This window comes from Chrysemys picta, chromosome 2 (assembly GCF_011386835.1).
Source record: "Chrysemys picta bellii isolate R12L10 chromosome 2, ASM1138683v2, whole genome shotgun sequence".
Taxonomy (NCBI): Eukaryota; Metazoa; Chordata; order Testudines; family Emydidae; genus Chrysemys; species Chrysemys picta.
Window position 1 is genome coordinate 169389463 of NC_088792.1, and position 23357 is coordinate 169412819.

General features: G+C 44.6%; 2 protein-coding genes across 34 annotated transcripts in view; one reads left to right on the forward strand and one right to left on the reverse strand.

Annotated features, from left to right (window-relative positions):
• PIGN (phosphatidylinositol glycan anchor biosynthesis class N) overlaps positions 1-16572 on the reverse strand; it is a 155976-nt gene extending 139404 nt beyond the window's left edge. For 8 of the 25 annotated variants that reach the window (XR_002889152.3, XR_002889153.3, XR_002889151.3 and 5 more), the window contains exons 1-2: positions 16357-16564; positions 989-1248 (exon numbers count right to left, since the gene is read on the reverse strand). Coding sequence is in view for 15 of the 25 variants with exons in the window: in XM_024107321.3 (XP_023963089.1) it covers positions 989-1215 (227 nt within the window). In the remaining 10 variants the exon portion in view is untranslated. Of the gene's footprint in view, positions 1-988; positions 1249-15785; positions 16320-16356 lie in introns of those variants that run through there. The other 17 variants (XR_010598692.1, XR_010598694.1, XR_010598690.1 and 14 more) reach the window with 8 other exon arrangements.
• A 229-nt stretch (positions 16573-16801) lies between these two features.
• RELCH (RAB11 binding and LisH domain, coiled-coil and HEAT repeat containing) overlaps positions 16802-23357 on the forward strand; it is a 116549-nt gene continuing 109993 nt past the window's right edge. For 8 of the 9 annotated variants that reach the window (XR_010598688.1, XR_010598687.1, XR_010598689.1 and 5 more), the window contains exon 1: positions 16930-17564. Coding sequence is in view for 5 of the 9 variants with exons in the window: in XM_065584824.1 (XP_065440896.1) it covers positions 17072-17564 (493 nt within the window). In the remaining 4 variants the exon portion in view is untranslated. Of the gene's footprint in view, positions 17565-23357 lie in introns of all 9 variants that reach the window. The other variant, XM_005300945.4, reaches the window with a different exon arrangement.

Genomic DNA, 23357 nt, shown 5'->3' on the forward strand with positions numbered 1-23357 from the left:
GAACATACTAATTCTTAATGACACATTTGCATGTGGGTGGTACCGTTAGCAGGGTTTGCCAGATGGTCTTGGCAGAATCCAGGAGGACCTCATAAATGGACAAAGCCACTCAAGCAGAAGGTGTCACATGCAAAATGTCCAATCACTTGTGCTGCAATTCTAGGACCTCTTCTAGAAGGATTTGCAGTGAGCCCGCATCACATTTCATTAGCTCCTGAAACTGTTTAAAGTCATTAGCCACAGATGGTGGAGGAGGCACAACAACCTTATCTGGGAAAGATGAGGAAATACTAGTTTACAGCACAGCAGCCTCCTTGTCTGCTCTGGCCTCTTGCTCCTCAAAGTTTTCCTCCAATTGTTGAAGTAGTGAAGAAGGAACAGATGGAAGAGGAGACTGCCTCCCCAGTGGTCCCGACCAGAAAGGCTAGGAGCCTGAAAACTGTTGTCAATATCTAGCTAAGGGCCCCAATATGACCACTAAGGAGTATCATAGGGTCTAGGAAATGGCTTCCACTGCCTGAGAAGAAGCCTGGGTTTGTCTCTCACGTGAATCATCCCTATCCTTGAAGGCATCACGGAAGGAGCTCCTATTTTGATAGGTAGGGGAATCTTACACAGAAATATGGGAATTTGAAGAGATATCCTCCACATCATCCAAAGGGGGAGCTCTGCCCAGCTCAGAAAATGGTGGGGAGTCAGGTGCTACCAGGGAGCGAGGTAACATTACATCAATTTAAACTCAGTTCATGTTTTAATTATTTTCTTCAAAATCATGAAGGTTGAATTTTTATTCATTTATTTTTGTGGAACATAATTCTGCAACATACTGCTCAGCCCTGCAATCACAGAGGACCTGGGTATAAGTCACCACTATTTCTAAGGCTGTTTCTCTTCTCCCTAAGAGAGGCAATTTGGTAACATGTTTAATGGTTAACTTGCACCATGACTTACAATTTTTAGGAACGGAAGTGTTATCAGACACACTTACCTAAGGTAAGGTGCTTGAGGAGTACCATTATCATCTAATTCATATAGTGTATCTGCCCGCAAGCCATCAGCAACAAAAAGCACTAGTCGCTTTGCAGGTGGTGGCAATGGAGTACGCTGAGGAGTCATGCCATGAACCAAAGGAGAGGTGAAGTAGATGTCAAAAATGGAGGCCAAGAACACACAATGCACAAGGAGACCAGCAATTATGAAGATCAGCATATTCATGGTGACAGGTAGTTCCTAAAGCAAAGTTCGACACTGAGAGGGGGAAAAAAACACAGGAAGTGAGTTTAGTCAGTCAAATGAAACTTATTATATCAATACTTATTATGGAAAGGCAATAACCTCGCCATAGTTAGAGATGCAACCAGCTTTCATTATAAATCCCTACTATATAGTCTGCTCCTCTCTCCCAATAATTTTAGCCTGAAAATTGCCATGTACTCTAAAAGCAAAGAAGAATGTTTCAAAATGTTTTCGAGGTACAGGTCATTAAAAAGCTACCCTGGTTGGAAATATTGTCTTTTCCTCAATAAATAAAGTGTTTATTGTCTCAGTCAAAACTGCTAGTTACTATTCCTTCAAGATTTTCGTATAGTTACTAAGTCTTGGAAATTCATTTGTGGTCTGTAGTTTGAGATCCAACGATTTCAGTGGGAGTGCCAAGCCAAGCCAGCTCCTGTTAATTTAATTCAGGGTCTTTTTCCATTTACTTCAGTGACATCAGGATCAAACGCTACATATGTCTGTAAGAATTGTGTAGGTGCAAAACATTATTAGTCACGTATTTTAGATGAGGTAGCTCAAGCACAAAGAAGTTCAGTGATTTCTTGGTTGGGAGGCACTGTGACCTTAGCTGTGGCCCCAGAGACTTATTCTTGAGTTGGACATTTTATGCACTTCTTTTTTTAAAACAACACTGTGATGTGCACCCAAGAATTGTCCACAGGTTGTTACTACACTCATGTGGAAAAAGCAAGCGGCAGAAGATTATCACTACTGAAGACTACCAAAAAATATGGCAAATACAGTGCCTACAACCTCTCAAATTTACTGGATTCTATTCATTGTTGTATATAAACATGGAGAGAAGAAAGAACACTGTGAAAAAGGAAAGAAAAAAGCCACTAAGAACACAGAGACCCACCAGATAAACAGTAGACCAAGAACAGTGATGCTCACCACCATGACTCATTCATCTAAGGCAAAAATACAGCCACAGAGGTAAATAGGAGACCCCTGTGGCAGATACGAGCTCTTGGAAGTACAAGGAGTTCAAACAATTACATTTAAATGTGGCAGACAGGCATAAGCTTTGGGACAATAAGTGTTAAGTGGGTTTCCTGGGGGTGGTTAATGTATATTCCACCACTCCAGTTATTCAAAAACTCAGTCTTTTGAAGCTACATGCTGAGGAGACAGCCATTGACTGGTCATTACCTGTTCCTGGAGACTAGATATCAAAGGTCTGAGCTGTATAAAGAAACAGCTGAACTGTTCAGTTGTGGTTCTGGTTCCCGATCTAAAAAACTGACATGAACTTGTAACCACTAGTTTCTGAATTATGTTGGCTCTTGTATTTATCTTTACAGTTATCTTCTCAAGGTGATCACGGAGGGTGTGGTTGAGTTTCACTTCGAGGTATATTGGGGTGTGATCATGTCGCACATTTTTACCACAGAAAGCTACTTTCAGTTTGTTTTTGGCACTTATATTATCAAGATGAAATGCGCTTATTATGGTTTTTCCAGGGTTTGGTTTGAGCCTCCATTTCTGGAAGTACTATTCCATACTTTGGAGGTCTTCAGTTAATGTTTTCTCAATGTCATGAAGCTTTGGTGCTTGGATTGTCATGGCAAGATCATCTGCATATCCAAATTTTACTCCTGGCGGAATTCTGCCCCACTGAATCCACACATATTTAACGAGCCCTGCAGATTTCTATTTTTTTGCGCAGAAAAAAGCTTCTGCCAAAATGTTGCTGCAGTTCTGCCTTTTGCCCACCAGAAAGCGCTGTGGCACTAGAACAAAGCTGCCACTCCCCACCAGCGAGGGAAGAGAGGTGCCTTAGCAGCGCTTGTCATGCTAGTTCAGGAGACAGGGTCTGTGGGGTGTTGGGGTCAGATAGGGGCTCCTAAGGGCTAGTGGAGGAGGACAGATTGGAGCAGAGGCTGAATGGGAGTGGAGGCAGAGGGCCACGGGAGGAGGGAGATGCAGAGACACATGGGAACAGGGGGAGGTGGGAGAGGATTACACAGGGACAGGAGAGTGGCTGAGTGAGGGCACAGAGACACAGGGGGACAGGGGCAGATGTGCCTGATTGAATGGGAGAAGCTAGGGGTCAGCCAGGGTCTGCATGGGGGAAGCTCCCTAAGAATCCATCCCCCACCAAAAAAAACAGTTCCATACTTTTCCCACTCATACTCAACAGCCCTCCAAGTTCACACCCAGGCTTCTTCCCAGCAATTTACTTCCCTCCATTACCCCTGACTCCCCCAAGCCTTTGCACTGCTTCTGAGGGGTGTGGGAAATACGGTTCTGTATTGTAGTTTAAATGAATTATTACTCCGAGTTCTGTATTAATATGCCTAGTAAGGAATCTATTTGTCAAAAAACATTGCCTGAATCTTTTTTGTCATCTGTATTGTTACAGACATACTTGCTGACAGCTATTTTGAAATAAATGACCAAAAATAATTGAAACTGATGTGATTATACTGGGTTATTTTGAAAAATAAAATATGCAGAATTTTAAAATATTGTGCATAGAAATTGTAATTTTTTGTTGCAGAATTCCATCAGGAGCAAAATTTTCATGATTTAGTTGGAGGCATGTCACTTATGTAAATATTAAAAAGCGTTGGTGTGAATACAGAACCTTGTGATAGCCTGTTGTTTATGATATGGGGTGAGCTGGTCTTATTACTTAGGTACACATACAGACATGTGTTATTCAGCATGGTCCACAGCAGGCAAAATGCTTGGTAGCAAGATATAATTTTTGCAAGTTTCAGCATCAGGCCTTAATCCATACACGGTCATACACAGATGACAGGTCGACAAATACTGCACCAGTCTTTAGTTTTTTCTGATAACCAGCCTCAACGTGAGTTCTGAGTGCCAGAATTGGTCATAACAACTATATTTTGGCCAGAAGCCTGCCTGACAGGGATAACTGGCTCAGTAAAAGGGCGATATGTTCAAGAAGTTTTAGGTCATACATACTTGGTAAATTGGCCTGTAGCTTCCCACTTCATCAGTGGGCTTCCCGGGCTTTGGAATGGCAATTACCATTCCTCACACCATATTTCAGGGATCTGAATTGTCCTTAAGACAGAGGGACTACAACGTTGCTAGCCATTGGAGTCCTTTGGGGCCGAGATGGCGGAGGAATTCTGGCAGAATACTATCAGGGCCTACAGACATCCTTTTTTTCATCACGGCAACTCTTAAGAAGATGAGCCCCAGGAAGGCTGCCACAGACTGGGTGCTGGGCTGGCTGGAAGAGCAGCAGGACCACGAACAGCTCAGTGCGGGCAGGCTGAATCCAGGAGACTGAGCCCAGAACCTAGACAGACTGGGCGAGGGTACTGTGATGGGCCCTGTTGGTCTGGTTGAAGACTGAGCCCAGAGAAGGCTGCTGAAAGAACACCAACTGAGGGTACCCAGATGGACCCCTGCTGGGCTGTTAAAAAGGCAGTGTCTCTGAGAAGGAAGCCTTGGTGCTACAGCTCCATGCCAAGGCTGTAAGAAAGAGCTAGTGACTGTATACCCTAGAAGGCAGAACAGTATGTGTGACTCAACTGGAGAGCTGAGTCGCTGACGACCCACAGCACAACCATTGGCCAGGGGGCACTCACAACAGGCAGGTGCCACCCCATTGTAAGAACTGAAAGAAAAGCAGGATCACACCTGACCAGAAAGGGGGTGCCCATGAGAGGTGGGTGCCGCCCTATTGTAGAAAACTGAGTGATTGCAGGCCCGCATCGGCCATAAGGGGGGCACTCGTAAGAGGTGGGTGCTGATGCTGTTACACAAGCCTACTCCTAAGGTCTGTGAGAGTAAAGAAGAGAGGGCTTTTGGCAGAAAGACTTATTACTGCTCCAGAATGGAGCATTTTTGGTAGGATGAGTACAGTTTTTCAGAGCTTTCATATGATGAAAGGTTCAACCATCCTACCACCCAGCCTCGTAATTGGAAATAGAAAAGGCCCCTTCTCGTCCATACTTCCTAGGTATTAAAAACAAATACACCAAAAGTCCATGTTGCTGTGCTATAGGTCTGTCAGTTTCCTTACCTGTAGTCACATAGCTATAAAATCTGTATTAACTCTTATGGATTGTATAACAGTTGGGGGGAAGAAGAGGGGCAGAGTCCGAATAATCAGGACTGGAGGCAATCATCTTATTTGCATGAGCTCTCCTCTTTCCAGGCAGTTCCATAACTTGCTGACAAGAATATTTCCTCTCTTCAGGCTAGCATTTCCTCTGTGAAGTGCTCTGCCTGTTACAGAAGCTATATCCTCAGCCTGGTGCTGAATCAGGTTCTTGAAGATTAATGGTAAGGCAGCATAAGTAAGTAAATGCAGATCTAGTTTCCCCAAAGCCATCAACATCTAGTGTTGTAGTTCTTTGAAATTTTAATCTCAAAACATTAGGGATGCTTATTTGGCCCAATTTAAAAAGAGCACAGTGTAAGTCTTTGGAAAAAATAATGTAATATTTTCTATTTCTGTTTTCAAATATGTGGTGACACATAACATATTCCATATTAATAGAGTTTTGTGTATGTTGGTGGGAGGATATTTTTAAAAGGTAATAAAATGTCAAGACGAAAATCAGAATACTTTAGTCACCTCTTTTGGAAGGAGCATGCTCCATTGAGCATTCTATGCCTGTTGTGTAAAATTAAGAGGCTCTATTTGGAATACATTTTCAATAAATATCAATGGCTTTGGCAAGTATCTTAAGGAGCAAAATAAAATTGGCAAGACTGACTGTGCTATTTTTCTGGATGACAGATACATTTTTCAGCTAAACACGATTACATAATATTTAATTTAGATTGTCAAAAAGGGTAGCTGTACAATTTGTCCACACATAAAAATGATCCAATCTACCTAGGTAGAAGCAGAGGGAGGGAGTGGAAAACTCTGGTGCAGAGAGGGTGGGTTTTTACATGGCATTGGGACATTACATAAATGTTTAAACATTAAATTGGTTCTCAAATCCAGCACGCTGCTTCTTTTTGATCACTTAGACATCAAAATTTCATACTATTCAAAAATGCAATTCATTGACTTTTAAGGTCACACAATATATGCCTATTGACGGTAACACTGAATTTATATGACTGTAAACACACTTACCAACCAATCTCAAATTAACTTTTTCTAGGATCTGTATGCAGAACCCAAACATATTAAATTGAAATTTGTCATCTTAACTACACAATACAGAATTACACTATGAATAATATTAGGATGATGATCAAGCCCCTTTTTCCCTCCTTTTCAGAAACCCGATTTTCTTTTTGAACTGAAGCATAATACACAATTCTTTGTCACACAATGAAACTGCAAATATAGTATTTCTACTTGCTTTTACATTTAAATATGCTTTTGTGACTCAGACCATCTGCTTTAAATTATTTTATGTTCAACATTTTCACTGAATATTTTGTACATTACAATAACAAATGACAACTGTTTTAAATTGTAAATGTGGTTCAGCAATGCACAGCTAAACCCGAGGCAAAAAGCTCACAGAGAATTAAATATTCTGTTTAATATCACTCTGATTATCAAGATAACTCTGCATCACTAACTCCTATGCAAAATCTCCAAGGGATAAACAGGATTATCGGCCATTCTACCTTGTAGGTCATGAAATATCAGAGATGTCTTATGCCTTGAACTCCTGGATTTCTATAAACCATTTACAATGATGGCAACCTAGCTTTTCTCCAATCCCTGCTGTAAACACTGGAAATAGGTTTCCTATACCAGCGGTTCTCAACCAGGGATCAGGGGCCCCTTGAGGGACCGTGAGCAGGTTTCAGGGGGGCCGCCAAGCAGGGCCAGTGTTAGACTTGCTGGACCCAGGGCAGAAAGCTAAAGTCCCACTGTGTGGGACTGAAGCCCGGGGCTCCCAGCCCTGCCACATGGAGTTGAAGCTGAATCCTGAGCAACTTTAGCTAAGTGGGAACCGCCTGTGGTGTGGGGCCCTGGGCAATTGCCCTGCTTGCTACACCCTAATGCTGCTCCTGGCTTTTATATGCAAAAAAGAGTTGTGGCACTGGCAGGCTGTGGAGTTTTTACAACATGTTTTTACACCTCAGAAAGAAAAAGGTTAAAAACCCCTGCCCTATAGGGAACCTGAAGGAACCAAATGAGTCACCCTTAGGTGACGTTCACTTACTACTTGGAAAAAATGAACTATTAGAAGGAACCTGTGACACTGCACCCCATAGTCTTTATAGTAATATTATAATATGGTTATGGCATAATTATTATGCATTTTGTACACGATAAGTCATGTGAGGGGTCATTGGAAAAGTTATGATTTGCTGAATAGGATTATCCTATTTGTATGCGTGTATCATTTTTGTATCTGACATTATAAATACTATTTATCTGTACTTCAAATGTAGTTATACCTTGGATAACACCTACTAAATAGCTGGTTGTAAAGGGCCTATTGAGGGTAATGGGCCATTAGAAAGAACAATAGGCCTTAGGAGAAGCTTATCCCCCACTGGGTGAGCCTTGCTGAGAACACTCCAGACAGCATGTAAGTAATGGCTATGACTCTACAAGGACATGTGACCAAGTCACATGATCCTGGACTCCATCATGGGATGTCAGTATTTTTCCACAAACTGGTCTGGGAACCAAGCTTTGAAACAAAGGGTTCCTGCCATATGCTAAAGCTATATAAGGCAGGGAGTGACATCATCTGTGGTTCTTCACTCCCCACACAAGAGGACATTTGGAAACACCTGAGGAACAAAGACTGAACTGGGGGAAGTGCTGGACCCAGGCTAAAGGACTTTCTAGCCTGTGTATGAAAGACCTGGGGATTCCAAGCTGTAAAGTAAGTGGAGTTGGTCCCATCAGAATCTGCAGCCCACCTGTATCATCAGCCAGGGTGAGAATTTGCTAGTTCATATCCTATCTTTCTAATATCTTAGACTTTGTTTGCATTTTGTTTATTTACTAGGTAATCTGCTTTGATCTGTTTGCTATCACTTATAATCACTTAATCTATCTTTTGTAGTTAATAAACTTATTTTATGGTTTTATCCAAACCAGTGAGCTTTGACTGGAGTGCTTGGGGAAAATCTCTGCTTGGTTACCACAAATGTGCATTGTTCTCTTCACATTGAGGGAGAGGCACACTGGGTATTAAACTCATATACTAGCCAGATTTGACAAGGGCAGGATGGTACTTCACTGAGGTCCTAGGCTGGGAAGCCGGTGGTTAGAGAGCCTGCATGTAACTGCAGCTGGGTATGTCCCTACCTGTGTGAATGCTGGTGAAAGTGCAGGCTGGAGGGTTTTACAGCTTGTCACGGCAGCACAGTGTGAGAGGGAGTCCAGGCTGGTGGGCCAGAGAGCTCAGTGATACTCCAGTTCCCAATGGCACCCCGGCGGGAACCTGCCTCAATCTGCACGCAGTTAAGGCTGCTTACTGAATCAGAAGAGAACTAGCCCAGAGACCCTTACCTACAGTCGTACCTTACACCAGGACAAAAATTCTCCATAACTGATAAAAGACAAGGAACATTTATAGGACTGCAAAAGCATGGAAGTCACCCAGCCAGAGCAGCTTTGCTGTCTCAAATGAGCCATATCACACAACCTAGAACTCTGAGCCCCTCAGACATTTTAAATATGTTACTAGCCACTTCAATCAGCTCTTCATATTACTACTCAAGCTATCTCATCAGCCTGCCTGCCCACAAGTATTGAAATCAGCAAGATATTGTGAAGTGCATGAGTGCTGCAGCCTGATTTTTGGTCTCCTTTTTTCTGTGCAGTGCAGCATGTGGTAGTCCCAAGCTATGCAGAAAGAAGGCAGCTGAAAAAGAGGCAAGCCCATTCACAAGTGAAAGAATGCAGGTGGCACAGCTCCTTCCTTATAGACCAGAGTGGATTGGGGGAGAAGCCAAAATATTCTTGTGAATGGCACAGCAAACGTGAATGTAGAGTACGAAGGGGGCAGAATGGAAAGAGAGTGACCCCAAGTGGCAAACAAGAATATGGTGAACTCACATCAGATCCAGCTTGTAACAGAAAGTAGAACTAAAAACATCAAGTGACTGCACATCCCACCTTGCAATCATTTAAGAACTATTCTAAATAACAACAGGAAAGAAAGTTACTATATACGGAAGAGAGCACTGGTTAAAATATGTTCTATAGGAGCTAATACGCAAGAGAGGAAAGCTTTAAAACAGAGTTTAAATACAAATCTACATATCTAATTTTAACCTGATTTTCTTATTAATATCCATTTTGCTTATTACCTAAGATGAATATTTAAATAAGCGATTTCTTATTAGCCTATTCTTTCTACCTAATGAATCTTGAACTGACGGTATAATGGTGATATTGTAACATCAGTCATCTTCAATGTGATGACAGCTTGTTGCTCTCCAAGGTCCTAGGACTCGCTTTGGTCTCTCTGAATGTGGGCCACTGTCCCAATAGTGAGCTTTAAACAAACTGAAGTGATTCATTTCTTCTAGCTTTGTAAGATACCATAATTTAGGACCTAATCTAAGAGTATTTGGTATTTTTGAAAACTGGGCTACTACTAGGGGGGAGGGATAGCTCAGTGGTTTGACCATTGGCCTGCTAAACCCAGGGTTGTGAGTTCAATCCTTGAGGGGGCCACTTGGGGCAAAAATCAGTACTTGGTCCTGCTAGTGAAGGCAGGGGGCTGGACTCGATGACCTTTCACAGTCCCTTCCAGTTCTACGAGATATAATAAATAAATATATCCTATTAGTCCATCATCTTGTACAAATTTCTGGATCCTACACAGGTACCTAATAGTTTTTGTGCTCTACAAATAGTATAGGTGTATCAAAGACATTTTACTCCTGAGGGAATTCTGCACCAAAAAAAATAAAAATTCTGTGCCAAACATTAAAAATCATGCACACAATATTTTAGAATTCTGCAAATTTTGTCAATAAATAAATGTGGCTCCAGCATGGCCATTGGCTGTATTGAGGTGGGAGATCACCCTGAAGCCCCAGGGTACAGGGACTCGGCACTGAGGCTGCACCTGACCCTGACACAGTGCAAGGGCTGGTCCTGCCCCAGAAACACCCTGGGGGACCTGCTCCTCTGTGCCAGGTGTACCAGGTGTGGGTGGGCAGGCTCAGCCCAGCAGGATCCAAGTGTGGAGGGTCTTACTGCAGGGGGATCCAGGTGTGGGGTGAGAGGTTTCTGTGTGTGGCAATCTGGGTGCAGGTGGCTCAGTGGGAGATCTGGATGCACAGATGTGTATAGAAAAAGCCTCAAATTCGACAACTCAACAAGCAAAAAAATTTGACCAGGAACTCCAGAACAAAGGTTGCAAAATATGAGGGGGGAAAAAGGTGAGTGGCTTATACTAGCTCCAAGACAGTGTTAAAATTCCATGCTGGCAGAAGAACATTAATCTCATTCTGAATCAAGGACAACCCTTTGAAGATTTTTAAACTGTTTTAATGCAAAGAAATGGTCTTCGCTTTGTCTCCTTGGATAGTAGTAATAACTGCTGAGTGCACTTTTTATAAATGCTGATACAAAACATTTTTCTAGCTTTGCATAAACCCTAAAGCCAGAATATCAACTATTTAAGCCTGAAAGTTTCCTTCACATTAGAATAAATCTTTATTTTTGCTCAATATAAGTCAGTTCTCACATGGTGACTAATGTTCCTCATCATTTACCAGCTGTGAAATGATAAGTCCGCCTGGGTTGAAACGCTGCAAAGCTTACATTAGCAGGCTTTAGAGCTAGTCCAGAATGCATTTCCATTATAGACAGATATAGATGTTATTAAGCTGCTGTATCTTACAGGGAGTCCATGCAACTAAAAATCAGTTTACGATATCTGAGGAAACAATGAAAAACATGGGCTGCCCTGTAAAAGTACAGCTAAGTGGTTAAAAGTTAGATCTTGCTAACAAGTCCCCAGAACTAATGAAATACATTAATATATTCCATAAATAAGAGAATATTAGTATCACATCCAATCCGTGATCAACAAAAATGGTCAGTGGATATCCACAGATTTGCAGGGCTCTAGTTTTTGGGAGCTACCAACTAGCTGTGCTACTCCACACCTGTCACCTGTGGGTATTGCTAACCCACAGTGAAACCTACCAATGGGTTTTGAAAGTTTCACTTTGCAGTTGTGGCACAGAGTACACACTGTGGAAAGCAGCTGGAAAAATTAGGCAGAGGTAACAGGGCAGACGTACAAACCTGGAGAATGTAGAAGGGAAAAAGAGAACAGAACAGAAAGAGGAATATTGCTCCAATTTTTATAGAAAGAATTAATAAAAATGACTCCGTTTCCTGCTCCCTAGGCCAGCAGTAACTGGTAATGCTAACAGGCAGCAAGCTCAGCCCACGAAAGGAAGATGTTTGATATCACTCTGTAGTCAGACCTAGCCTTTGCATTTTTGGATGGACACATGAGGCAATATTTGAACCACTCACTTATAAACATGATGTCCTGGCCTCAGTCATCACATAACTATACACATGGCTAGCATTAAGATTATAGAGAAAGTCGATTATTCAGTTCTTTGTAGCACTCCCTATACTTAACTAACTTCTCCTGTGGTAGAGAAGCAGTACCCAGTTGTTCATGCTTGGGTTTGTATCATAGTTGTCAACATTTATAAGTGTTTCAAATGAAATTCTCCAAAATATTTAAGAGCTAGGGAGCATTAGGTCTCGATACTGCAGAGTTACAGGCATACAATGTTAGCTTGTTCCCAAATTTCCATAAAATATTGTTGAGTAACCATGAATATGCCTGTTTAACTGACTTTTTCCCCCGTCAGTACACCACAAACACCGTTTCACCAAAATTATATAGAGATACTGAAATGGAGGAATTCTTTGCTGTGGGATAGAGATTAATTTTGTACTCCACAGCAGTTTTTAGCCCATGGGGGAATTTTAAATTCAATGCTTAGTGTAAGCAGATGCATCTCTGCTGATTTTAGTGGAGTTATGTCAGTTTACAGCAGAGCTGAATTTGCTTTCCAGAAGTGAGCCAATGAGTCTAAAGTAAAGGTTAAAACTGCAGTGTGCACTGAAGGCCACTAGAAGATGCTGCAAGTTGAGACTATTTTTCTTTTCACTTCAAAAGCAAACAGTCACTATAACAAATTTTGAATACATTCAGCGTGTATACATCGTCACCTAACTCTGCAGTGTAGTATAAACAAGCAGTATAAAACTTCTGCACCAGTGAATTATATATTGATTAAAACATGCTAAAACCAGATTTAAAAGCCAACAAACATTCCGACTAAATACGTCCCAGGATTCCTAATTTCAGTAGAAGAATTCCTCACTTCAATTCATGTCCTCTGTTCTCATTGTCAGTGCCCTCTTAGACCTAAAAGTCACTATTTTTAAAATGGAATTTTCAGTATGCTGGTTTTTTTTGCAACAAGTGCATTAAGTTGCATTATTTTCTGGTCTTTTAAACATTGCAAACATGTGGCCTCCAATAAAGTTATTTTAAAATTATGAAAATTTATTGTATTAAGCATACTGGATTATGTGTGTGTTAGAAGCCATTATTTTAAGTAAATATCTTAAGTAGACACTTCAGTTCTTTTACATTACAGAAAGAGGGTATGGATTGACAGTATGCTACCATATTCTTAGAAAACTATTTTCCTTGCTTTTAAATACATTTCAAAATGCCCTAAGGATGGGAAATTAAGTTAATTCTGTACTAACCTAATTTGCACAACCATAATTTGCAAACATTCAAAAACAGCCATATCTTCTTACTTCTCAGCAAAAACTTCATACTGTAGCCAACTGCTGTAACCAAGTCTTTTATTACTAAGACTTCAGGCCCAATCTTACACTCACAGAAGAGCAAAAATCCTATTGAGCTACCTTTACAAAACAGAATACAGAACATTTGCTAGCATAGTATGAAATACAGACAGGGCTTCATATTGGAGGAAAGATGCAAGGAACCAAATCTACCAGTGCTATATCGTATATCTATTAAGTTGAAATTTAAGTCAGCATTCCCCATGGAGGAAGAGTGCCTTTTCTATGTAGGTTTGCAATTTGGGGGTCTTGTTAGATCCTTGGATGCTGAGGTACTATCTGAGTCCAAGAACACTTTATTCACTAATGTCTAGCAATGAAAGTGAGCTTTTATTTTGTATGTGGAACTTGCTAGTTAACCATGCCTTTTATCAACTCTAGCTTAGACTTCTCTAATGTAACTCACATCAAGCTACACCTTAAAGGCATTCAGAAGATTGAATTAGCCACTTCCAACACACTAAGCAATGCTTTTTGAAGATAGGACTTTATAATGCTGTGCCATAGTTAACTGTTGTTTCTGAGTAGCTTCCAGGGGGAGTCTCAAATGTTGATTTTGACTTTACAAAGACCTAAACATATTGGGACCTGACTAATCTATGGCATGTCTACAATATGGAAATTTTCTAACCAATTTTAAAGACTGTTCAGCCAAACCAGTTAGTCGTGGATTTTAACACCAGCTAGAGCCACAGTGTAGCTCCAGATGCGTGGAGTCATCAAAACTCAGATCCACCGTACAGTGCTAACTAGTTTTAAAATTAGTTTACCTGAACTGGGGATTTAATACTGGTTAGAAATCATCCCCCATATAGCAAAACACTGCTCTTCAAGTAATATCTTCAGTGTTGTGATCTTTAAGAGGCGCTCCAACAGCTGCCAATTTACGGTTCTCGGAACCTAATCAAGTAAGGATTGAGAATTTGTCTATACTGAGAATTTGCACCAATTATAGCCACCATAGATAGGTCCACTGGTGCACATCCCTTGGGTAGGCAGGCCAAGATTTGTAACTAGTGCAGCTTTTTTACTTAGCTAGGTCAGAAACAGTCTGTGAGGTGTAACACTTGAACACCACTCTGGAATATACCTGCTATTTGACTGCTAAACACTATTAAAACTAAAGAGTCACACATTTTGTTGTGTGCTCCTCTACCCCAATATAACACGGTCCACGGGAGCCAAAAAATCTCACTGCCTTATATGTGAGACCGCGTTATATTGGGTTCCAGCCGCTACGCCATGCCAGACTGGACCGGCTTCCCCGGCGTTGATTTAAAGAGCCCCAGACCCTTTAAATCCGGAGCTTTGGCAGCAGGGCTCGGGCGGGGGTTTAAAGGGCCCTTGGCTCCCCGCAGAAGCTGGAGCTCTGGCCCCTTAAATCCCCGGCGGGGATTTAAAGGGCCTGGTGCTCCACCTGCTGCGGGGAGCCCCGGGCCCTTTAAATCACCGCCGGAGCTCTGGCTGCCGGGCTCGGGCGGTGATTTAAAGGGCCCGGGGCGTCCCGCTGCTTTACCGCGTTATATCCGAATTTGTGTTATATCGGGTCACGTTCTATCAGGGTAGAGGTGTACATAGGCCAAGCTATACAGCCAATGAGAGAACACAGTATACTAAGCTATTTCCTGTAACTTACAGGCAGAGACTGGGGCCACCAAAGCTATTCCTCTGCTGTAACACGCTGGGGGCCTGATTTTCCTTTCACTTACACCAGTGGAAATCAGGCATCAAGTTTTCCAATTTTCACCACAATCAACAGATTTGTGCCCCATGCCATCTAAAATATTCCCTGAAATTTTGGAGTTGAGTGGATGCAGCGTCCAAGTTATTACATTAGTCAGATGAACAGAGAAATAAGATTGAGTTGAGCACAGGACCTCACTTGGCTCAGGCTATACTGAGCAATCATTATTATATTATCACAGTTTTCTTGGGGAAAGGCAAGTGTGGAAGATTTGATGCTTTTATTAATTATTTTTACCTCTGCAAAACAGTCATGAAAATTTACCAGTTCTATAGGAGAGTGAGATGGCCTCCACTAATTGTGCAGACACAAATGTTTATTACTTTCCTATCAATTTTTACTGTAGTCAATTCAGCTGAACAGGCATCACACAGCACACATTTGGGTCTGGAGAGATCTTTATTACTGGTGATACATAAAATAGAAAGAACCCAGCTAGACTCTCTGAGCCAATGCTGAGTTTGTAGGAAAGGAAGAGGAGGGGAAACCAGCTCTGGTGAGCAGGACAAATTTCAACTTGAAGTCATTGAGAAAACCAATGTGTAAGCACACTGCAGCAATTTAGCTCAAACTGCCACTTTGCTTTGGCCCTCCAGCTAGTTCTCACTGTAACCCAGGGAGCAAAACTCGACCTGCTCAGGATAGTTATTGATTTCCGGTCATCTGTAGTGTTGTTGGAGCTGTGTTGATCCCAGAATACTAAAAAGAGAAGGTGAGTGAGCTAGTATCTACTGGTGAAAGAGACAAGCTTTCAACCTACACAGACAGGAAGAGCTCTACATAGCTCACAAGCTTGTCTCTCTCACCAACAGAAGTTGGTCCAATAAAAAAATGGTTTCAGAGTAGCAGCTGTGTTAGTCTGTATCTGCAAAAAGAACAGGAGTACTTGTGGCACCTTAGAAACTAGTGCCACAAGTACTCCTGTTCTTTTTGCCAATAAAAAAATGTTACTTGACCCACCTTGGCTCTCGGATATCATTGGTCATTGTAACCTCGCCCCTCCATCACGGCTGCCTGTATCCGGGCGTCGGGGGGGAAATCTCCTGCATGGGCAACACTCATGCCGGGTTATGTCTGGCTGCTGCCATGCAAGGGCTCGTGTCCAGCGCCGGACACCCTGCGGGGCTCTGCACAGCGGTCCCCCAAGGACAGCAAAGAGGGTGTCCCGGCGGCAGCTCCCTGGCTGCCCCGGTAGAGTTGTCACCTCTGAGAGGCAATAAAACCGGGACACTGGGGATGAGCCTGCGCCCGCAAACCAGGCGAGCTGCAGCGCGCAGGGAGCAGCCGCACAGCCGCCTCCCGGCGGTATCCGAACAGGCAGCAACGCTTGTCCCCGCCCCCCTGCTAGCGACCGAGCCAACCACCGCCCCCGGCTCCGCCCGGCCGGCCGAGCACGAGCCACCCCGCAGAGCGCGCCAGAGGCCCCAGCGGCGCGGCTGAGCTGTTACAGATCAGGAGACACAGCCGCTCCGGCGCCCCGCTCCCAACCAGAGAAGCGAACTGCGCAAGCGCCACCCCCACAGCTACTTACTAGCTCACGGGCCGTCAGCGCCGGCACCAACGTTCGCCCCACGAGGCCGTTCCGGGTTCGCGGATACTCTCGCGAGACCCAGTAGCCTATCGCTCCGCCCCTAGCTTGTTTCTCGTCCCAGCCACTGATCCCAGCTGTCACCACCCACCCACTTCCGCCTCCAGGCCGCGTCCCTTCCACTTGCAAAAGAGGTCAGCCCCCTACACGTGCTTCCACAGGCCAGGCCCCGCCCCTTTACTCATCCAGCTCCGACCTTCCCACGCTGTACGCCCCTCTTAACATAAACCCCGCCCATCACCCTTATATTTCCTTATGGCTCCTGCCTCTCCTGTGTATCCGTCACCCGTAGGCCCCGCCCCTTCGCCCTTCCCAGGCTTCTGCTCAGGCCCCGCCTCCTCCTCTTCAGTTACACCTGACAGGGGAAGGGGGCGGAGCCTCCGATTCCGGCCCCAACCGTTGCCGGCGGTTGGATGGGGGAAATCTCGTGAGAGTTGTCACCCGGAAGCCGGCAGAGGAGGGTGAGGGAGACAGGAAGAGAGTCGCGGCTGCTTTCTTGCTAGTGGCGGCGGCGTCCGTAGTAGCGACTGGGGCGGCGCGCCCGGGGCTGGTCCCGGCGCCGCGGGGCTGGAGAGGCGGCGCAGCAGTAGGAGCCGGGGGTGTCGCTGGGCCGGCCAGGCGGGCGGAGGTGGCTGCGCGGCCCGTGTCGCGCTGTAAGATGGCGGCGGCGGGCGGAGGCAGCAGCGTGAACCCGTTTCTCAGCGACTCCGAGGAGGAGGAGCCGGCGGAGCCGAGAGCCGGCGGCAGTAACGACCCTGGCCTGGGAGGCCCGCTCTCCCCGCAGCAGCACGAGGAGGAGGAGGCGGCGGTGGGGGGTCCCGGGGCGCTGCCGGGTCTGCGGGCGGCGGCCCCCGGGGAGGCCGGCTGGGCCGGGCCCGGCGCAGGAGAGCCTCCCCGGGTGCCTGTGGACGCGCTGGCGGCGCAACTGCTACGGGACCAGTTCCTGCTGACGGCGCTGGAGCTGCACACGGAGCTGCTGGAGAGCGGCCGCGAGCTGCCCCGCCTGCGCGACTATTTCTCCAACCCGGGCAACTTCGAGCGGCAGAGCGGCACCCCGCCCGCGGGGGGAGCCCCGGGCCTCTGGGGGACTGCCGGAGCGGCGCTGGGGGGAGCGGCAGCAAGCGGCAAGGAGCCCGGCCCCGGGCAGCTCAGTAAGTGACTCTCGCTTGCCACAGGGAAGAAGGGGAGTGTGCCCTGCCGGAGTCTCTACGAGGCGGGAGTTGGTGGTGGGAGGGGTGCGACGGGGGCCTAGAGGAGAGATGTCTGGTGGCTGGACCTAGGTGTGTCTGGGAGGCGTGCGGGGGACCGGTGTGTATGGGGGCTTGACGCACCTGGGTGCTGGTATGGGCTTGGGTACAAGGCTGAATGTGCAGCGTGGAAAAAACGGAGTATGAGACTGGAGGAGATGAAGTAAGCGTGATCATTGGGGGTGGGGGGGTTGCTAGTAGTGCAGCAGTGTTAAAGCTAGGCTGTTATATTTTCTAGTGTAAGGTCAACAGGACTCAGTAGAAAATCTCTAACCATGTTAGCTAGAAGTCATCTTGTTTTGAGTTGTGTGTGATTAAATTTTAAGGCAATCCTTGTGGGGAGAGAGGTAGGCATTTCTGCTTTAATATTGGCCCGTTCTCACGTTCATTTTTCTTATCTCACACACCAGTCAGATCACACATTCATGGTTCCACTGGGAGTGAGTTTTCCTTGGCCTGGGAATAGGAGGAAATATATTTTGGCTTATGACTGATAATCCTAAAGTCTATAATTTCCAACCTGAGCTGTCAAAATTTACCATTAAAAGGTCAATGTATTGACCCTAGCAACATAAGAAACAACATTTTGAATACCTTCATACTTTTATTAAGTTTCAGGGGTCTTAACTGTTGAAACACAGAGTACAATTACTTCCATAATTAGTGCTAGCAGGTTTAGAGAGCACCAGCTGTCTATGTCCTGTCATCTCTCTAAAATGTTTTGGAGGAAAATGTGTATAATCAGTATTGGGTGGGTTTTTTGTGGTTTTTGTTTGTTTGTTGTTTTTTGTTGTTGTTGTTATTTTGAGTAAGGCAGGCAAAGATAGTGTTTGGGAAGTTGTCGTAGACCTTACTGCTGCTAAGTATCACTGAATGCCTTTATTTATGGATGAACAGATGAAAATATACTTGCATTATTTACATAAATACCTGTTTTTCATCAAGATTCTCATGGCGATGACATAGGGTCTAAAACACAAGTCTTAAGGTAGCTAAAAGATTAGATGAATTCTATAAGAAGAAATGGTTTCCTCTCTCTGTCCCTTGGCTTCTAATTTGTGATTTACTGAAATCTTAAATGAAAGGGATGAAAGTATTTGGTTAATGGAAACTTGGATGATATATACATATGTTCTAGTTCTACTTCAACAGAATATACATCTTGTGTGTAAGATGCCTCCCAAATAATGGAGCACCTTCATAAATAACATTACGGGCACAAAACCATGTTATAGACTTAAACTTTGGAAATGGCTTTTGGATTTTCATTTAATATCTTCAGCCACCCAAAAATTAAAGCTTGTACTGCTTCTTATTGTAAGAAGCAGACTAATACATGATTATAGCTAAAATTATATCCGCACACCCCAGTTATTGTATTATTGCTTTTGAATATTACTTTTGAAATATTCAAGACATTATTTGCTTCTTGACAAGATTAGTGGGTTTTAAAAAGACTTGTCCTTTAGGGTCACATATTAGCGAAGATGCTAAATTCACTTCCATCTGATTAAAAGGTGCCCATTTTAGAAGTCTAACTAGTCAGATTACTTAATTGATTTAATATTCTTATTGCTTTCTTTAGAATACTAGACTAGATGGACCATAAGTCTGATCCAGAAAGTTAAGCAGGGGCAACTTCTACTAGTGACATAGAGGGCAAGATGATGAGAAGTCCAGCCTGGTAACTCTCAAGTATGGTTTCAGAGTAGCAGCCGTGTTAGTCTGTATCCGCAAAAAGAAGAACAGGAGTACTTGTGGCACCTTAGAGACTAACAAATTTATTAGAGCATAAGCTTTCGTGGACTATAGCCCACTTCTTCATATGCATCCGAAGAAGTGGGCTGTAGTCCACGAAAGCTTATGCTCTAATAAATTTGTTAGTCTCTAAGGTGCCACAAGTACTCCTGTTCTTCTTTTTCTCAAGTATGGGGTTTCTGCCAGGATGTGAAGCGGGAATTCTAGGCCATATCTACACTACAGCGGCACATCTATGGTGCTGCAGCTGTGCCGCTGTAATGACATAGCATAGATGCCTTCTACATTGACTGAAGGGGATTTTCCATTGAAGTAGACAGTGTCTGCACTTAAGACGCACAGCTGCACCACTGTAGCACTTTAGTGTAGAGGGTTTCTTCAGTGACAAGGGTTTCTTCTGTCACTAAAGGTAATCCACCTTCCTGAGAGGCAGTAGCTGAGTTGATGGTAGAATTCTTCCATTGCCCTAGCACAGTCTACACTAGAGATTAGGTTGGTTTAACTACGTTTCCGGGGGTGTGGATTTTTTCACACTTCTGAGACACAGCTATGTCGATGTAACTTTTCAGCATAGAACAGCCAGAGTTAATTCATCTCAGAGATGCAGTAGTGAGGCCACTAGAAGAATTCTTCCATTGACCCAGCTGTATCCACACTGGGGGTTAGGTTGACTTACGTGCTCGGGACACACAATTTTTCATAGCCCTTAACAATGTGATAAGATCTAATTTCTAGGTTTTGGCCAGGTAGCTTCACTTGCAGAAGATCTGAGTTAGAGCGGAGCCAAGTATGGGTGGGTAGCAGCTTTAGATTTCCTTTCCTGGGCTTTAGTGCTTTGAGAGCAAACTGTCTAGAACAGGGGTCTCAAACACGCGGCCCAGGGGGTTGTGTGTGGCTTGCGGGGTTGTTTTCTGCGGCCCGCAAGCTCGCGCGCCCCCCCAGCGTTTACCTAGAGCGGCTCCAGCCCAACGCACACCGGGGGAAGGGCAGGCTCCCTGCCTGCCCTGCCCCCTGCTGCTCCGGTAAGTGGCCGGAATGTGGGGAAGGGGGGGCACAGGGCTTTGTGTGTTGCTCTTGCTTCAAGAAGAACAGGAGGACTTGTGGCACCTTAGAGACTAACAAATTTATTAGAGCATAAGCTTTCGTGGACTACAGCCCACTTCTTCGGATGCATATAGAATGGAACATATATTGAGGAGATATATATACACACACAGACAGAGAGCATAAACAGGTGGGAGTTGTCTTACCACCTCTGAGAGGCCAATTAATTAAGAGAAAACAAACTTTTGAAGTGATAATCAAGCTAGCTCAGTACAGACAGTTAGATAACAAGTGTGAGAATACTTACAAGGCGAGATAGATTCAATGTTTGTAATGGCTCAGCCATTCCCAGTCTTTATTCAAACCGGAGTTGATTGTGTCTAGTTTGCAAACTCCGGTTTGAATAAAGACTGGGAATGGCTGAGCCATTACAAACATTGAATCTATCTCGCCTTGTAAGTATTCTCACACTTGTTATCTAACTGTCTGTACTGAGCTAGCTTGATTATCACTTCAAAAGTTTGTTTTCTCTTAATTAATTGGCCTCTCAGAGGTGGTAAGACAACTCCCACCTGTTTATGCTCTCTGTCTGTGTGTGTATATATATCTCCTCAATATATGTTCCATTCTATATGCATCCGAAGAAGTGGGCTGTAGTCCACGAAAGCTTATGCTCTAATAAATTTGTTAGTCTCTAAGGTGCCACAAGTCCTCCTGTTCTTCTTTTTGCGGATACAGACTAACACGGCTGCTACTCTGAAGCTCTTGCTTCAGGCAGCGCCCCCAGCAGCTCCCATTGGCCGCAGTTCCCCGTTCCCAGCCAATGGGAGCTGCTGGGGGTGGTGCCTGAAGCAACAGCAAGACACAGACCCCTGTGCCCCTCCTCCCCCAGGTTCCCACCACTTCCCGGAGCGGTGCGGGGACAGGCAGGCGGCCTGCCCTGCCCCCGGTGCGTGTCGGGCCGGAACCCGCCCCCCCGAGCCCTTCCTGCAGCCCAACCCCCTGCTGGTACCCCGCACCCCTCCTGCAGCCCAGCCTCCTGCTGTACCCCACACCCCAACTCCCTACCCTGAGCCCCACACCCTTCCTGAACCCCACACCCCAACTCCCTGCCCTGAGCCCCACACCCCTCCTGCCCTCCCTGGGGGCAGGAAGAGGGCAGAGTTGGGGTGGGGATTTCAGGGAAGGGGTTGGAATGGGAGCAGGGCCTCATGGAAGGGGTGGAGTGGGGGCGGGGCCGAGGGTGGCGGGGAGAGTTGTCAGTTATGCGGCCCTCGGCCAATGTACTAGTCCTCATGTGGCCCTCGTGGGCATTTGAGTTTGAGACCCCTGCTCTAGAAGATGCTGAAAAAGACTAGAGAGAGAGAGAGAACAACAGGGTTTTGAGCTAATTTAAGAAAGCCCTCTAATACCTTTGGCCAGGCATACACTAAAAAGTTAGGTTGGCACAGCTACATTGCTAAATTAGCCTAACTAACACACACACACACACACACACACCCCGTCTAGACAACATTAGGTCAGTGGAAGAATTCTTCTGTTGACCTAGCTACCACCTCTTAATGAGGTGGATTAACTAGAGTGAGGGGAGAACCTTGAAGCACTGCAGCAGTAGCTGTTTGAGTGTAAACATGTGTTGATGTAGAAATTGAGGGCATGTTTACACTTAAAATGTTGCATCAGCACAGCTGCACCTCTACCACTTTAATGAAGACACTCTAAAGCAATGGTTCTCCACCCGCAGGCTACTTGTGGCCTGATCAGCACACAGCTGTGGCCCATGTGGCAGCCTTAGGGCAATGCAGGTAGTATGTGTATTGTGTGGATGTGGTCCACGTAACCACACATAGCTGCATATGCAGCCCACTATGGTAAATAGGTTGAGAACCATTACTCTAAGCCAACAGGAGAGAATTCTTCCGTTGGCGTAGTTAATCCACCTCCTTAAAGAGGTAGTAGCTATTTCAATGGGAGAAGCTCTCCAGCCAACAGAGCACTGTACTCAAGAGGTTAGGTCACTATAACTATAACTCAAGGTGTGGATTTTTCACACCCCGAGCGACATAGGTATACTGATACAGGTCTGTAGAGTAGACTAGACCTGAGTCTCTAAAGCTATGTCTATGATACAACTGCACGTCTATGGTGCTGCAGGTGTGCTGCTTTAGTGCCATAGTGAAGACACTCGCCTCAGCAGTGAAAGGGGATTTTCCATTCAATAGCTAATCCACCACTCTGAGAAGCATTAGCTAGGTTGAGAAAATTCTTCCATTGGCCTAGCAACATCTACCCTGGGGGTTACGGCAGCTTAATTAGGTCTTTCAGGGGTGTGAGGTTTTTCACACCCAGGTGATGTAGCTAGGTCAATCTACATTTTAGTTGTAGACCAGGCCTAAATCACTCATGTTTGGTGATCCATTGAAAAATGTGTTTCAACTTGGCCAAATTTATTAGAGTTAAAAAGGTACTTTGCTTATGCCCTGGTTTTTAAATTGCAACTGGATATATTTTACCAACCTTCAAATGTTCAACCCATATTATGCAAGTTAAGTGAATTTCTCATTCTGTTGCAATCTCAGTGTTTTATTGGTGATGTGACGGAATAAGAAAGTTGAGTGGAATTTCTCAATGTGCAGATGCATCTCTTCTGCAGTCTGAGGCTTTGTATGGAATGAGACAAGGCTTTATAATATGCATGTATATAGAATAAGATTGAGGGCCTCAATCATTTACTCACTGAACAAATGTATCCATTTAGCAACCCAAAGATTAAGTATGCAGTGGAATTTGTTTTTTTTTTCATGTTTCTTTTCATAATTAAGAAATTCTTCAGCTCAGAATACCCCAGTCAACCTTATATGGAAGACTACTGTTAGGATAATCATTTTAACTTTT